The following is a 17233-nucleotide window of genomic DNA, read 5'->3' as shown; positions in this document are numbered from 1 at the left end:
CTTTTTAAAATGCAAGCAACTTTTTCTCTACCTTTGAACATGGATTCATCTATGAACGTGCAATAATTTCCTATTTTGAAATTTTTAAAAATCCATTTAGAGCCTTTCTATAGATAGCCTTTGTATATCCTTGCAGATCTAGAGTAGAACCTTTTATCTACTGTGGTAGAAGAAACTACCCTACAAGTTGGTGGCTTAAAACATTACTTTATTATCTCTAACAATCCTGTGTCTTGACTGGGGCTTGCTGTATGAGTCTCCTATTGGTCTCTCTTAGGGTCTCCTGTGAGGCTGCAGTCAGATGGTGGGTGGAGTTGGACTCATCGGGGCTCATCTGGGATGCTGGGATAGCTGGGTCTTTCTCCCTCTCCATATAATCCCAGAGCATTCCTATGTGGTTTCTTCAGCAGGTTAGCTAGACCAAGGGGAAAGCTTATTATGATTTTCATAAGCAGAGTGTCTTTATGGGATCCTTCTCCATAAAAAAAGATTTGAAAACTGTTTTCCAACTGTATTGGTATTAAGGTATTAATCTTATATGCTCATATTTGTTTTTTGACCTCTGAAAGTTCATTCTTGTCCCTTCTGGTTTTAAAAGGAGTTAAAACTTTGCTGGGGACTGTAAAAGTATCATTGGCAAAAGGACTACTTTATCTGCTGAGTAAGTTGGCCCTAGCTGTCAGGCCTTCTGGTGCATTTCATTAGATAGATCAAGTCACAGGCTGGCCCTGGGAGGACACTACACAGGGTATAGGTACCAGAAAGTTGCATTCAAGGCAGGGGTCCTCTCTGAAGAATAGTTGTCACCTTTGATTACAACACAATTTTTTTATTATTATTACAACACAATTTTAAGAGGGGACATATCAAACTGTTTTCTCTAACTTACTTTCTTCTGGTATACTTGGGAAGGGAGATTTACTAGCTGGCCCACTGGGCTATGAGCTGGATTTACATTGGATAATAATGTTTCTTTGTTCACTTACAATTTCACTAGAGTTTATTTTGTTTAATTATATTTAATTTGTTTTCAGGAACATCAGAAAAACTTCAGTAACCTGGGTGTTGGTCAGTCTTTGCATCTCAATGTTGATTTTTAACCTCCTCTTTGTGTTTGGAATCGAAAACTCCAATAAGAACTTAAAAAAAGTTGGTAATAACACCATTCAGATGGACCCTGATGCTAATGAAATGCTCACGCAAGATATTTATGACGTCCGGAATCCCACGTGCACTGTGGTTGCTGCCTTGCTGCACTATTTCCTTTTGGTGACGTTTACCTGGACTGGACTGAGTGCTGCACAGCTCTATTTCCTTCTCATTAGGACCATGAAGCCTCTTCCTCAATATTTCATTCTGTTCATCTCTTTAATCGGATGGGGTAAGTGTTTGCCTTTTCACTTAGAAATTTAATTTTGTTGAAGTAACTTAATTTCAACAAATACCTATTGAAGACCTGAGGGTGCAAGGCCTTGCAGGGAAATGGAAATCCAGCAGTCACTGGAATGTACCTTCTGTCTGGTTGCTCACACTCCTGGGAAGGAGACAGACATGATCAGTCACAAGTCACGTCCTGAGCCAAGCTCAAGATGTTAATTTTCTTTAATATCTCTACTAGTTTAATTTGAAATTTAGACCACGTGTGACTAACTTCCTCACTACCTTAAAAGAAATGTTTTGAGAAAATCAGAGTGACTAAGAAAAATAATTTGAAAAATTTATCAGGTTCCAGCAAAGAATTACATGAGTGATACCTAATTTAAAATGTATTCAAGTGAAGGAGGATTTAGGTTGTTTTCCCCCTCTTTTTTAAAAATTTTTAAAAATTTTACTTATTTATTCATGAGAGACACAGAGAGAGAGAGAGAGACAGAGACACAGGCAGAGGGAGAAATAGGCTCCATGCAGGGAGCCCAATGGGGGACTCGATCCCGGGTCTCCAGGATCAGGCCCTGGACAGAAGTTGTCGCTAAACCGCTGAGCCACCGGGGCTGCCCTCTTTTTTTAAATTTAAATTCAATTTGCCAACATATAGTAAGTACATCATTAGTTTCAGATGTAGTTTCCAATAACTCATCAGGTGCATATAACACCCAGTGCTCATCACAAGAATGGAAATTGTGATAAGAGTTACAAAGAAATCAGAAATGTAGAAGATTAGTATGCAGAACCAACAATACGAGAGAGGCAAACCGTTACCAAAAAATTATGTCATCCATTGACCTATATCTGTAGATCATTTAGGACATTGTCTACAGTGGAAAGAACAATACAGTCTTGAAAAAGGTTAGAAGTAGAATTCATTCATGTTCTTTTATAATTAATTCCAGTCTTGGGTAAATTATTCATTCAATGCCTCTCTTTTACCACATAGGAGTCCCGGCTGTAGTGGTGGCTATGACACTGGGAATTATTTTTTCTCAGAATGGTTCACAGTGGGAATTAAACTACAGACAAGAGGAAATGTGAGTTAATATTTTTCAAAAATGTCCATTTATTTGATAGAAGAATGTAGTTGTTCAGTGATATTGTGTCCAAGTGTCACTGTACATATGCATCTCACTTTATAAGTATCATTATAAGTGGGTATTTCAAATTCTCAAAGAATGCATTATATTTTAAATACAGTGATTTGAAAGCTTCCTGTGATAAATCCTTTTGTAAGGCAAGTAATTACTTTCTAAATTTATAATTATACTGTGTTAGATTTGTCTTCTTTTATTAGGCCTGAAAATCATAGGACATAATGTGTGTGATCCTTAGTAACCCTTTATCTTAATTTTCTTAACTAGGAAATGGGAATAACAATGATCATAATACCCACTCTGAGGTCATGGTGAGGAGTCAAGAAAGTGTGAAGACGTTTCATAACTTGAACAGCACTATCCATGCTTATGACCGGTTTTAAGTTGATAGGATTAAAATGAGTATTTTGTGATGGTTTATCACACATAAAAAATGCTCCCTGAGATTATAGTGTGATTAGTTGTTACTAATGGAAATACCCGACTGTGTGCTGATTGCTTTTTCTATGAGATGGGAGAGAAGAAATCTGAGCTGAACTCTTTACATGTATTTCTGCTACTAAACAGCAACTACTCTTTAATTTATCCTCCCTTCTCCTTTTATAATCTAACCATTCTCACCCCTTTACGTCAAAGCAACTAAAACAAAAGAAAACAGAACTATTGGAAATGTGCTAGTGCAGCCAAGGGAAGGCTGTGGTGTTAGGGTGCATACCTGCTTCCAGGGCTGACTGTGCCCAAGTGTAGAATAGGAGACTATCTGCCTGGCTTGATTTTAGAAGCAAATACTCCAGGTACCATTTTTTTGGGTTTAATTAGTGTTAAAAATCTCTCAGTGAATTAAAAAAAGGTAATTCCTTAATTACAGATCGGGGGTAAGATGCAACATTCTCACAGGAGAGGCAATTCGCTTCAAATTACATCACCAATTTCCTACTCTAACCCCGGGACAGGACTAGATCTACTCATAAATGCCGTCTAGAGAAAGAAGCCTACCATTTTAAATACATTCACGCTGAGCTATAAATAATTGAGAGCAGATTCTTTCCCGAGTATACTGGTAGATGTTAGGGAGGACACTAGGCAATGATAAAAAGAGGAGTTGGGAAGATGCCTCATCTTGGACCCATATCCCCTACCTTTGATCCTATACATGTGCATCAGGGGTCACATTTCTTTGGGATGTACGTAGAAAGAAGAGGGATTATTTTTGGTTTTCTGGAGTTATCCTCCCAGCAATTGCACCACCATACCCCATGCTCTCCCCCATGTTACTCCAGTAACCCCCTTCCCTTGCTGTACTGCTATCTCTGCAAGGACCCACCTGAGGGGTGACTGCAGGGCAGGACACACTCTTCTTTAACACCCCATCCCCTGATTGTCAGTACCACCATCACATAGCCTGTTTCAGACTTTTCTGAAGGATCGAGATAACATAGGAAATTATAGTGCCTGAGGGAGAAATTCTTGTTAATGTCTGCTATATATGATAAATCTGTCTTCATGGTATGTCTCATGACAAAATCACCATTGAAGTTAAACATTTCATCTGAGGTCCACTTGTGATGCTCTCTAGACATCAGGTCCATAGCTGTTTGTCAGATTAGCCTCCACTGTGTGCTCTCCAGTCTTAATTCTAGAAATCCCACTCCGTACTTGCAAGGGTTAGTCTGACCATAGGGTCTACCCATCTCCTAGACAGACTGTTTCTCAAATCTGGGCGTCATGAGAACAAATCGAGCATGACTGACCATCTCTCCAAGTAGTACAAAGGATAGAGAGGGTGAGAAGGAGTTCCTCCTAGCACACACTTCCTGACGACCATGGGTAGCAAGCCTACTTCCCCCATCCATTGGTATGAGATGGCCGCGGAATCTGCATACATTTGTGGGCTCTCTCTCTCTCACACACACACACATCTGTGTATAGTACAAATAGTAATCCTCAGAAATTGTTTCAAAACTCATACAGAGAAGGCTACATATCTAATTGTTTCATAATTAACAAGTCTGCCTTTATCCAATAGAGTTGTATTATTCATCTTCTTCCTCGCTCTTTTCTTCCCCCTTTACACTACACTCTAGGCTCCATGAATAAGAAATGTGTTCATCTTTTTCATTTAAAAGTTTTGATGAAAAACAAAACAAAACAAAATAAAATAAAATAAAATAAAATAAAATAAAATAAAATAAAATAAAATAAAAGTTTTGATGGCCACTTGCTTAGTCACCAAATAAGCTTCTAGAGATTTGAAAGTACTTCTCAGGAGGATATCATTAAATTCTCAGCCGAGTGCCTTCCTATTTCTTCTGTAAAAGAGATGACACAATAGAGAATGACAGGAGGGTCGTCCTCCAGTTGCAGAAAGGAAAGCCAGAAGTCCTGAAGAAAAACTCACTTGCTCTCACCATTTTATTTAAGGATAGACCTATTCTGTTAATGAATTATAGGCACTCTTTTATTTTTTATTTTATTACAGAAACTTGAACATTATCCCAGTTTCCTTCTAGGTCATTTAGATTAGAAATATGATTACTAGTAATTTAAATTATAACAGCTTTCCAATGCAAAACAATTTAAAAATCCTTTGACATGTACAATAATGGTCTTTTGCCTGCAGGGAAAAGAGCACGTATATTAATTGAATGCAAATATGTGCCAGGGCTTCTCACATTATTTTGTTGATATCCAAATGCCTCCTGATACCTCACTTGGGTGTCTAATGGGATATCTAGTGGTCTTCCCTACCAAATCTGTTCTCCATGTCATCTTCCCCATCTCAGTTAATGGCAATTCCATCCTTTCAGGTACTCAAGTCAAAGAATTTGGAATCAGCCTTAATCCTCCTACATCTCACATCCAACCTAGAAATAAATCCTTAGCTTTACTTTTAAATATGTCTAGAATCAGACTATTTCCTAACATCTCCTCTTCTGGTCCAAGCCACCAGATTATTGTAACACTCCTAGCCAATTTCCTACTTTTGTGCATGTTCTTCTATTTTCCCTGTATCTAGCAAGAGTAGCACTTTCCAAACTCAAGACAGATCATGTTAAGTTTCTCCTTTGCATCAAGAGTATATGCAATAACCTATAAAGCAGTGACATAATTTGCATCTTTTCACTAATGGCCTGTGCTTACTCTGTCTAAGCCACATTAGCTGCTTTGCTCTTCCTTCAGCTCTCAAATCAGGGCCTTTGCATTTGCTGTTCCCTCTGCCTAGAACGCCCTTCCCCTTATCTACTTCAGATCTTTGCTCAAATATCACTTTTTCCCATAAGGTTTTTCCTGACTACTCTATTTAAATTAAAACATTCATCGCCCCCTCCACACATATATATACACATATGCATAGTAATACCTACCCTCTTTACGTGCTTTGTATTTCTCTAAGCAATTGTCACCATCTGACATAATATATATTTTATTTATTTGTTACTTTTATTTATTTCTGTGCATTAAAATAAATTCACTAAAGAAGGAATTTTTATTTTTATTTTTTCATCATGATAACTGTGCTCTTTAATCCCCATCACCTATTTCACTGGCCCCTCACCCACCTTCTCTCTGGTAACCATCAATTTGTTCTCCATAGTGAAAAGTCTGTTTCTTGGTTTGTCTCTCTCTCTATTTTTCCTTTATTCATTTGTCTCATTTCTTAAATTCCACATATGAGTGAAATCATATGGTATTTGTCTTTTTCTGACCTACTTCACTTAGCATTATCCTCTCTAACTCCATCCATGTTGTTGCAAATGGCAAGATTTATTCTTTTTATGGCTGAATAATATTCCATTATATATATAATAATAATATAATAATAACATTCCATTATATGTATCTATCACATCTTCTTTATCTATTATTTATCCAAGTGTCAATGGATACTTGGCCGGCTTCCATAGTTTGCTATTGTAAATAATGCTGCAATAAACATAAGAGTGCATGTATCCCTTTGAATTAGTGTTTTTGTACTTTTGGGGTAAATACCCAGTAGTATGATTACTGGATTGTAGGGTAGTTCTATTTTTTTGAGGGACCTCCATACTGTTTTCCACAGTAGCTGCTCTAATTTGTATTCCCACCATAATGCAGAAGGGTTCCTTTTTCTCTGCATCCTTGCCAACACTTGTTTCTTGTGTTTTTGGTTTTCATTGTTCTGATAGGTCTAAACTGACATCTCATTGTAGTTTTTGCTTTGCATTTCCCTGATGATGAGCAATGTTGAGTATCTTTTCATGTGTCTGTTGGCCATCTGGATGTCTTCTTTGGAGAAATGTCTATTCATGTCTTCTGCCCATTTTTAAATTGGATTATTTGGTTTTTGGGTTTCGAGTTGTATCAGTTCATATATTTTGGAAACTAACCCTTTATTGGATGTCATTTGCAAATATCTTCTCCTACTCAGTAGGTTGCCTTTTAGTTTTATTTTAGTTATTTATTCATGAGAGACATAGAGAGAGCTAAAGAGAGGCAGAGACACAGGCAGAGGGAGAAGCAGGCCCCATGCAGGGAGCCCAATGCGGGATCGCCCTGGGCTGAAGGCAGGAGCTAAACCGCTGCGCCACCCAGGGATCCCTAGGTTGCCTTTTAGTTTTGTTGATTGTTTCCTTCACTGTGAAGATACTTTTAATTTTGGTATAGTCCCAATAGTCAATTTTTTCTTTTATTTTCCTTTCTTCAGGAGACATATTTAGGGAAATATGGCTATGGCCTCTCTTCAAGAATTTTTACGGTTTCAGACCTTTAAATAAGAGGTTTAAATAAGAGGTTTCAGGTCTTTAATCCATTTTGAATTTATTTTTGTGTATGGTGAAAGAAAGTGGTTCAGTTTCATTCTTTTGCAGGTAGCTATCCAGTTTTCCCTGTACCATTTGTTAAAGATATTGTCTTTTTCCCATTGGATGTCATTCCTCCTTTGTTGAAAATTAATTAGCCATATAATTATGGGTTTATTACTGGGCTTTCTCTTCTATTCCACTGCTCTATGTGTCTGTTTTTATGCCAGTACTGTACTGTTTCAGTTACTACCATTTTGTAATATAACATGAAGTCAGGGATTGTGATACCTCCAGTTTTGTTTTTCCTTTTTCAAGATTGCTTTGGCTATTCAAAGTCTTTTGTGGTTGTATACAAATTTTAGGATTGTTTCAGTTCTGCGAAAAATGTTGTTGGTATTTTGATAGGGATTACATTAAATGTGTAAATTGCTTTAAGTAGCATAGACATTTTAACAATATTTGTTCTTCTAACCCATGATCATGGAATGTCTTCCCATTTCTTTCCATCATCTTAAATTTCTTTCATCAGTGCTTTATAGTTTTCAGAGTACAGGTCTTTCTGTGCTTGCTTCAGCAGCACATAAACAGAGTACAGTCTTTCACCTCCTTGATTAAGTTTAATCATGGTTATTTTATTACTTTTGATACAATTGTGAATGGCATTTGTTTTCTTAATTTCATTTTCTGCTGCTTCATTATTATTCATTCTATAGGAATGCAATAGATTTCTGTACCTTGATTTCATAGCCTGCAATTAATATTATTGAGTTCATTTTTCAGTTCTGGTCATTCTTTGGTGGAATCTGTAGGGTATTCTATATATAGTATATGTCACAAAGAAGAAATTTTTTTTGTTCGCTGCTAATATCAGATATCTAGAACTGTCTGACACATAGCATGTGTCCTGTAAATACCTATTAAATAAATGAACACATTCTTACAACAATGCCAGGAAGTGATTACTATACCTCACAGATGAGGGAAAAAAACCCAAAAAACCACCAAAGCCATTTGCAGCAATAGCAACAACAAAAAACTTAAGACAGATGCAGTGAGGTTAAATAACTATTAAAATATTTTTAAACATTTAACTTTTAAAAATGCCCATTAATAAGAGACTATGTAAATAACTATAACAAATCAATGGAGTACTATACAGCTATAAAAATAATGACTGTCTATAATCTCATCTGGAGTGATCTCCAAGATATGCTGCTAAGTAAGTTATATAAATATGTTACTATTTGTTTAAAGATAAGAAAAATATGTTTGCCAGTATAAGCATAACTTGATGACTTGTGCCTTTAAAATTTTAAACCACCTTGATGTGCTACATGTTAAAAAATGAACTAAGACAACAACTTGCCTAAAGTCAGACCCCCTAGTAAGTGATGGAGTGACATTTAAATTCGGGATTGCCTGATTTAAAAGCTATTTTCTTTTCATTAGCCCATTCATCAAGAAATATCCAGAACTACTATATTTCTTTGTTTTTCTAGTGGCTAAATTCTTGAAAGTCATTTCAAATATATAGAATGCAAAGGGATATTGGCTTTTAGCAGTTCTTTCAGTAAAGTGAATGTCAATAATGTTAATAGCAGAGAACCAATATGTATAACTTTCTTAATCTACTAAAATCATTTTGTTTTTCTCCCCATAGCTGCTGGCTGGCAGTTTCAGGAAACAATGGTCTTATAACAAGTCCATTGTTGTGGTCATTCATCATACCTATCACCATTATCCTCATCAACAATATTGTTATATTTATTATCATTATAGTCAAAGTAATATGGAAGACTAACCTGAATCTGACAAGGTAAGCTTACCAATTAGTGGGACACTTCCAAGCATGACTCATTCAGTACATAATACAGCACCGTAATATATCTACAGATCCTAAAAGAGTTTTCAGACTTTTGGGACAATGGCAAGGATATGTGGTTTGCAGGGCAGATTTTCTTTTAACCTTTGTCTAAGAAAGTAAATCTCCTCTTCTCCCAACAATATGGAACTGCATTACATAACATGCTTTTGTGCTGTATGAGCCCAACTAAACTAAACCCAAAGACTTCAAAAGAAGAAATTTCAAGAAATCAGATTTGAATAATTAAAGAAATTAGAAGATTGTAAGGAGATGCTGATAACTGTATTTCATTTTACAAACTAGAAGCTGCAGGCTATATTTTACATGTTTCTTGAACCTGATAATGGCTTTAAGTTTTTTAAATTAGTTTGAAACATAAAAATTGGGAGATTTCACTTAAAAATTATATTTTCTCTTGAAAAAGTTGGGACATCTGGCAACATTTCATCCACATTTTCTGCAGGCAGGACAAGTGCTCTCTGGTTTATAAGTTAGCATGTGTACTGCTTCTCTCCTTTCCATAACCTTTCTGTCCCCCTAAGCATATTCATTGTCATCCCTGGTAAACAAAAAAGCTTTCAGTTGGACAGGTAAAGAACAGAAACTATTAAAAAAAAAAAAAAGAACAGAAACTATTAAACAGATACACCCTCCTTATCCACAACTCCAACATCACAATTGTTTAGAACACAATGCTAATAAGGTCATGAATCCAGGTTTCATTTTACAAGACTGTGTTTACCTCCAGCATATTTATTTATTTATTTATTTATTTATTTATTTATTTATTTAATTTATACCTCCAGTACATTTATTAGAAGTTTATCTGTGAGCTTTGTTGGTCATCAAATGGATCTGTTTAGTATGAATAGATGGGTGGGAACAACCATCATTAGTGGGAATATGATCTTAATATGTGCTTTTACTGATCAAAACTAAATGTCATCTTTCCTAATGAATGATAATCCATATTGAGGAGAAATGTGAGGGGAAAGACTATCATTGATAATCCCTCAAACCTTTGTTTTATTAGCAATGCAGAAAAATCTCAGTAAAATCTTAGCCTAATTGCAGAATAGGTTATATTTCCTTTATACAAAACAGTATTATTTTGGCCACAGACAACAATAATTTGTATTTCTAGGTTTTGGCTGATAGCTCATGGTTCTTAAATTGGCTTAATCACAGTGAAAAGTAGGTTACAATTTGATTGTTTAACAAATTATCATTCATGTATCAGATTCTTATGCAGTTTTCTTTGCTGCATAAGAAACCACCCCAAAACTTACTGGCTTAGAGTGACAATTATTAATTATTTGTCATAAGTTTGAGTGTTGGTCAGGTAAACTTGTTCTGGTCTTCACTGACTTGAATATGGATGGATGGTCTAAGATGACTTATTTTTGTGCCTGGTGGTGAGTGGGTGGTGGTTTTGAGTGGGAGCTGCTCAGTTGGGAAAGCTAATCTCTGTTCCATGTGGTCTGTCATCATCAATTAGTCCAGTCCAGGCTTCTCAAAGAGTGATGTCAGGGTTCCAAAGAACAATTAAAAAAGGCCAGCTCTACCAAACAAAATGCTTTCTAGGTTCTGTTTGTGGAACAATTGCTAACATCCCCTTGGGAAGACATAGGGCTAAGTCCAGATTCCTACATTTCTACATTTTGATGACCTTTCATTCCCATATCAACCTACATCATAGGAAGATCCCAGATGCCCAGAGAAGGAATTTCTCACTGACTGATCCGCAAAATAATCACCAAGATAAAACTCCTTTCTAAAGAAAACATTGATTTTTATGTGTGTGGGGTACTTGCCTGCAGTAGTATATAAGGGACTGTTTATACCTGAGCCTTTAAACAAATATCACTGTATTCCTTAATAAAGCTTGCTAAATCAGATTTTAACCAGATGTAGGTCTAACATGGTTTTCCACTTGATGCATAATATTGTTAAAGAGGATATATGGGCAGTTGCATATGTATTCTCAATTAGAGGGTAGCAATGATACTAAAAAATAAAATGATCTTAATAATAAAACTGTATTTTCTTTCTTGCTTTCTCTTACCTAGCACAAAAAAGGTTTCATCCCTAAAGAAGGTTCTTAGTACATTATCTATTTCGGTTGTTTTTGGAATTACCTGGATTCTGGCATACTTTATGCTAATCGGTAATGAGGACGTCAGGATTGTCTTCAACTACATGTTTTGCCTTCTCAACACCACCCAGGTATGGTGTGGATTAGTCTGAAAGTAGCAGATCATGCAGTAGTGGTGAGAGTACCCTGGACCAAGCTAAAGGTGACCTTGAAGGTCATTGCTCTGTTATTTTTAGGAGACTATTTTCAATACATTTTGAAAGAAGAGGAAAGAAAGCTTGTCTCACATCTTCAACTACTGAGAGTAGTTGGGAGTAGTTCCCACTACTGTGGGAAGTTGGTATCATGTTGGTTGTTTCTGGCCCTGGTCAAATATCACTGAAGAAACTAGTCTTTGATACAAAATGGAAACCATCGGGAACAGCACTAGATAAATTTGACTGGACCACAAAGGTTGAAGAGTCTGTATAGCACAGTGTGGAAGTTGCTTGGCTGTTTAAATTGTTACCACCACAGTTAATGTTTGTAAGCCCTTTGGTGACCCTCTCCAGTGCCTCAAGTGAGGGATATATGCCTGCCACTAAATTGACTAAATTGAAATGAGTATAAGGCAGTTTTTCACTGCCGTCAACACCCAATGGAAACTCCCCAGAAGAGAAATAAATAGGATATTGACAGCAGCCATTGGATTGCCAACTGACCCATGGGCTTGTTGCCTAGAGTGATGAGGATTTAAAAAAGTACCTGAAAGGAGAGATAGTCAGGGAATATTCTCTCCTCCTACGGCAGGCACATTATAAAATAGAGGCTCATTACAAAATGTTAATACTCTCTAGTAAAATTGAGGGTGACCATATGACAAGAGCACTGGGCTAAAAGGAGAGTTAGGCTGTCATCCAGCTTTACCATTAATTATCATGTGATTTTAGGAAAGTCGTACAACCTGAGGGAGGTATGTAAAATCTAAAATGGAGGGGGGATGTTAAAATTGGTGCTGTGTTTTCCAAAGCAAGTCTGAATATTGCCTACGTGAGATTTATATAATATGTTAAAATGCTTATTCCTCAGCCTCACCCCTTACCTGGTCAATTGGAATCTATGGGGTAAGAGCTAGAAATCTTCACTTTAAATAGGGATTTTATTTTTATGTACACTAAAGTGCCTATATGTAAGGCTCCTTCTAGATTGAGTGATAGATTGATTTTTACAAAGATCTTATTTATTTATTCATGAGAGACACAGAGAGAGATACAGAGAGAGGCAGAGGGAGGAGCAAACTCCCTGCAGGGAGCCCAATGTGGGACTCGATCCCAGGACCCTGGGATTATGCCCTGAGTCAAAGGCAGACACTCAACCACTGAGCCACGCAGGTGTCCCATCCTTCTAGATTTAGAATGCTGTAATTCTGATAGACATTTACTAAGTGCTATAGATATTGTTTTAAAAGCACAATTTGATCTTTATGGTAGTGAGAATTGTTTGATCCATACATTTTATCTTTTTCAATAACATCTCTGGGATTTTAAGGAGTATAGAAATATTGGGATTCCACTCACACAGCTTCACAGGATGTTGTCTTCATGAGTTCTCCATGGTCTAGGTGTTTTTCTAATTCTTGTACAACTAGAAATTTATCCAGTCTTTTAAGTATAGAATAGTGTACTCCACAAAGAGGACCAGATTTCTTATATCTTCAAAATAAATCTCTCTTGAACAATCAGGATGGCCAGTAACCACTTCTGCCCTTCCAAGACCTAAGTCCCTATGCATCCTTCCTTGTGTCATCATCAGATGGGTAAATACTGCCTCTTGGATAATGATCAAGTTAATCTTCCTGTTTTTGGTCAGAGAACTGGCCAAAGGAGAGTTTTATTAGTTAAATTCTCAGGGTCTTTGGGTTATCTTACCAGAGCATCAGAAGTCTCCTACAACAGTATTCCTAAGATATGCTTCTAGAAATAGATCCTTATAAGGCTTGGGCCCTAGAGATTCTAATCTGGAGAAATATTTTTTAAGTAACTTTATTTCTAAAGAGTTTAAAACATGAAGTTGCAAAAATAGTAGAGTTCCCAGGTACTCTTTTCCCAGTTTTCTCCAATGCTAATATATTATAACCATAGTCCATCATCAAAATCAAGAAGTGAACATTGGCACAATACTATTACTCAACTAGTGATGTTATTTCCACAAAGGAGATAAATGAGAAATTTACAGGGGGACTCTTAGATGCTGTCATATACTTCATAATATCCTTCTATTGCAGTTACAAGCAAGAGACAGAGTAGTATATTGGCTAGAAGAGCTTTGGAATCAAATGGAGTTGAGTTCAACTCCAGACTCCACTTATTACCAGTTGAGTAATCTTAGGCGGGTTACTTAAATTATCTGAGCTATAGTTTTCCCACCTGTTACATGGGCTGCTAAGGCTTATTTATAGGGTTGGTGTTAGGATTAAATGAGAAACATTAAATGATGAGGATTACATGAAAAGCACTGTCTGATACCAATAGGACTTCATTATGTGGTGGTTTTCATTTTAAAAGTGTATATGTATACAATGGAATATTACTCAGCCATTAGAAACAACAAATAGCCACCATTTGCTTCCACGTGGATGGACCTGGAGGGTATTATGCTGAGTGAAATAAGTCAATCGGAAAAGGACAAACATTATATGGTCTCATTCATTTGGGGAATATAAAAATTAGTGAAAGGGAATAAAGGGAAAGGAGAGAAAATGAGTGAAAATATCAGTGAGGGTGACAAAACATGAGGGACACCTAACTCTGGGAAATGAACAAGGGGTATCGGAAGGGGAGGTGGGCAGGGGGTTGGGGTGACTGGGTGATGGGCACTGAGGGGGGCACTTGGCGGGATGAGCACTGGGTGTTATGCTATATGTTGGCAAATTGAACTCCCATAAAAATAATTAAAAAGTGTACAGAAAATAGTATTCAGTCTTTTGTAGATTAATTTCTCATGCACATCTGATTTTTGTACATAAAGGACAGAAAAGCAATGAATAGTAGTGCTTAAAATTGGTTTTGTTCTTAAACACTGCAGACTTTTACTTGTTGTGTAGTAACTTGTTGTGTTACTAAAATGCCAAGAAATGTACAATCATAGAATGTTAGAACTGGAAGGAGAATTAAGTGACCCATAGGCAATCTGTCTCCTTCAGGAATTGAAGTGAAGTAACTGCAGTCTACTAAAACATAAATATTTGGTCTTTGTCCTCAGTACACAGTTCCTAAAGTCTTTGGAATTGATTGTCTTGGAAGTGATGAGTATCTTTTGTATGTTAATGAATGACTGGAGGCTGGGGTCCCTAGATAGCTTCAGGCTGGAGGCTTGTTGCCAGAAAGACTAGACCTGGTTTAGAAGTTTGGAACTTTCAGCCTTACCTCCAGGAAGGGGAAAGGGGCACGAGACTGTGTCAATCACAAATGGCTAATGCTATTGGGTCCTAGAGTTGCGAATCCTGTATAATGGAACCTCCATAAAACCCCCTACATGAAGGGGTTTGGAGAACTTCCAGGTTGGTGAACATATTAAAGAGCTGGGAGGGTGGTACACCTGGATAAGGCATGGAAGTTCCATGCCCCTTCCCCTATATCTTGTTCTATGATCTCCTCCATTTGGCTCTTCCTGAGTTGTGTCCTTTGTAATAAACAGGTAATGGTAAGTAAAGATACTTCCTAAATTCTGTTAGTAGGTCTATTAAATGATCAAACCTGAAGCAGGGAGGTGGGTTTGAAACCCTTGACTTTGTAGTCAAGTCAGACAGAAGTATGGGTAATGTGGGGACCCAATGTTTGTCCCCAAACTTCACTAGCACCTGAAGTGAAGGCAATCACAGGACTGTTAACCTGTGGAATCTGAAACTAACTCTTGTTTGTTAGCGTCACAAATCAATTGGTATCACCCAGTTGGTATCAGGAAGAGAAAGAGCCTCTCAATCATACAGCCAACATGTGGTGAACTGGGACCTAAATTCGGGTCTTCTAAATCTACTGTTTCCATGTAGCACTTTATATGTGAGAGGAACGTCACCTGAACCCTCTGAGATGACAAAGTGCACAGCAGCTGCAGACGTAAACTCAGGTTGGGGAGTTGTTGTCCATGATGAGATGGGCGGGTGGCAAAGCAAAACAAATCTCTTCCCTGATTCTGTATCTTAACACTGATCTAGCATAAAACTTTTATTCTATCTGCCAGGGATTGCAAATTTTTATCCTGTACACTGTCAGAACAAAAATCTTCCAGAACAAAGCTTCCGAAGTGTTGAAGTCACTGTCGCTATCCACTGGGAGAGTGAAGCTGAAGCCATCAGTGACCACAATGAGGCTGCGTGTAAGGATGTATAACATGCTCAGGTCACTTCCAACCTTAAGTGAACGCTTTAGGCTGCTGGAGCCATCTGTCATCATGGAGGAAACGACACTCTCTGAAAGTGACCAAGCAAACCCAAGCATCTAGACAGTGAAACTACTGCCTTTGTGATCCTCTTTTTATACAATTCATGTTAAGTGTTGCTTATTCTGTTTCTTTCCTTTAATACTCGGTCCTCCCAGAGAGTCTCCTTCAATATATTTTGCTCAAGGCTAAGACTCAGGTAAAACTTGTTTATTATCATCAGGGATAATGGATTCGGTATTTTTTTCTGTCATTCAGTAGATTCTTACCTGAATGAGGTAAAGAATTCCACCCAGCATTCAGGATAATTCAAGATTATCATTGTTACTTATATCATAAATGTGACAAACTTTGGTAAAAGAAATTCTTTTACAATTTACCAAAGAGGGCATGGGGAGAAAATATTTACCTTCTGGAACAAAATGACTCCTAATGAACCCTGCAGTGAGTTGCTTATATATATATATAATACTTTTGATCTGTGAATATTTTAATTTGTATTTGCTTATATTTTTATTTCTACTTAAGGATTTTGTGCCAGTTTAACCTCTGGAAAGGGATACTTTTTTTCTGTTCAAAAAAGAGCATGTTTTGTGACCAGAGGATTTAGCACTCTAAGAAATGGACAGTGAGACACAAAAAAGATGAGCTGGTTACTAGAGCCTCTGTGTATTTCTTTCTGGATCTTGATACATCTGTCCTTTTATTGATGAAGCGACTTTGAGACTCAAAAAATGGGAAGTTAGTCACAAACACCACTTATGGCTTTTGAAAAATCTAACTGCTCATGGAATTTCAAACACTTGAATTATGAATGGCTTCCTGAATAAAAAATGACCTCTACTAGAGTGGGAAGCACTCCCACTAAACGTAGGAGATATAGTCTTTGAATTGTTGTGTTCTGTTTTGTCATAAACTAGGCAAGTGCTATGAGTGCACTGAACTAAGGGACTATCAAATGTCATGTGACCTGTGACATACCCTTCTTATCCTACCCTAAAGAACACGTGAGGGTTTATATATATATATATATATATATATATATATATATATATATATATAAATGGTTGTAAATGACTGTTGGATTCCTAGACAAGCTGAGAGCCTATTTCATCTATAGTATAATTGAGACCTTATAGGCTAATGGGAAAAAGTAAAGCGAAGAAGATACAGAAGAAAAGCAGTTCTCAGAGGACAGTGTTTTTAGTAGTGGTATAGTAATATCCCTAGATAGAGGTTGGACACGGAAAAATTATAAGATCTGGTTGACCTATTCTATATCCCAAAATTTATATTCAGATGAAAGTAAACTTCAAATAAGGGCCACTTAAAATTGGAAAAAAAAAAAAAAGATAACTAAAGAACCTCATTTAGCCTGAGTGGAGTATATGTAGTTTCCTCAGTGATTTTAGTTTTCTTTCTTTTTTTTTTTTTTTAATCTTTTTTTCGATTTTAGTTTTCTTTGCACTTTTTCAATCTTCTTGGGAATATAGCAACCAAAATTCCCTATAATTTTCCTGGAATGGCTATACCAAGAATGTGCAAACTTTAC

General features: G+C 36.8%; 1 protein-coding gene and 1 long non-coding RNA gene across 5 annotated transcripts in view; one reads left to right on the top strand and one right to left on the bottom strand.

Annotated features, from left to right (window-relative positions):
• Nucleotides 1–16559, top strand: part of ADGRG7 (adhesion G protein-coupled receptor G7) — a 65134-nt gene extending 48575 nt beyond the window's left edge. For all 3 annotated transcript variants that reach the window (XM_077883853.1, XM_077883854.1, XM_077883855.1), the window contains 5 exons: nucleotides 1035–1381; nucleotides 2375–2465; nucleotides 8967–9122; nucleotides 11240–11396; nucleotides 15484–16559. In XM_077883853.1, the coding sequence (XP_077739979.1) occupies nucleotides 1035–1381; nucleotides 2375–2465; nucleotides 8967–9122; nucleotides 11240–11396; nucleotides 15484–15744 (1012 nt within the window). In that variant the 3' untranslated portion in view covers nucleotides 15745–16559. The remainder of the gene's footprint in view (nucleotides 1–1034; nucleotides 1382–2374; nucleotides 2466–8966; nucleotides 9123–11239; nucleotides 11397–15483) is intronic.
• The window catches only part of LOC144305180 (uncharacterized), a 36903-nt gene that overhangs the window by 5131 nt on the left and 14539 nt on the right, over nucleotides 1–17233 (bottom strand). The gene's annotated exons all lie outside the window — the stretch shown is intronic.

Source organism: Canis aureus, chromosome 35, assembly GCF_053574225.1.
Source record: "Canis aureus isolate CA01 chromosome 35, VMU_Caureus_v.1.0, whole genome shotgun sequence".
Taxonomy (NCBI): Eukaryota; Metazoa; Chordata; class Mammalia; order Carnivora; family Canidae; genus Canis; species Canis aureus.
This window is presented reverse-complemented; position numbering and strand designations above follow the sequence as displayed.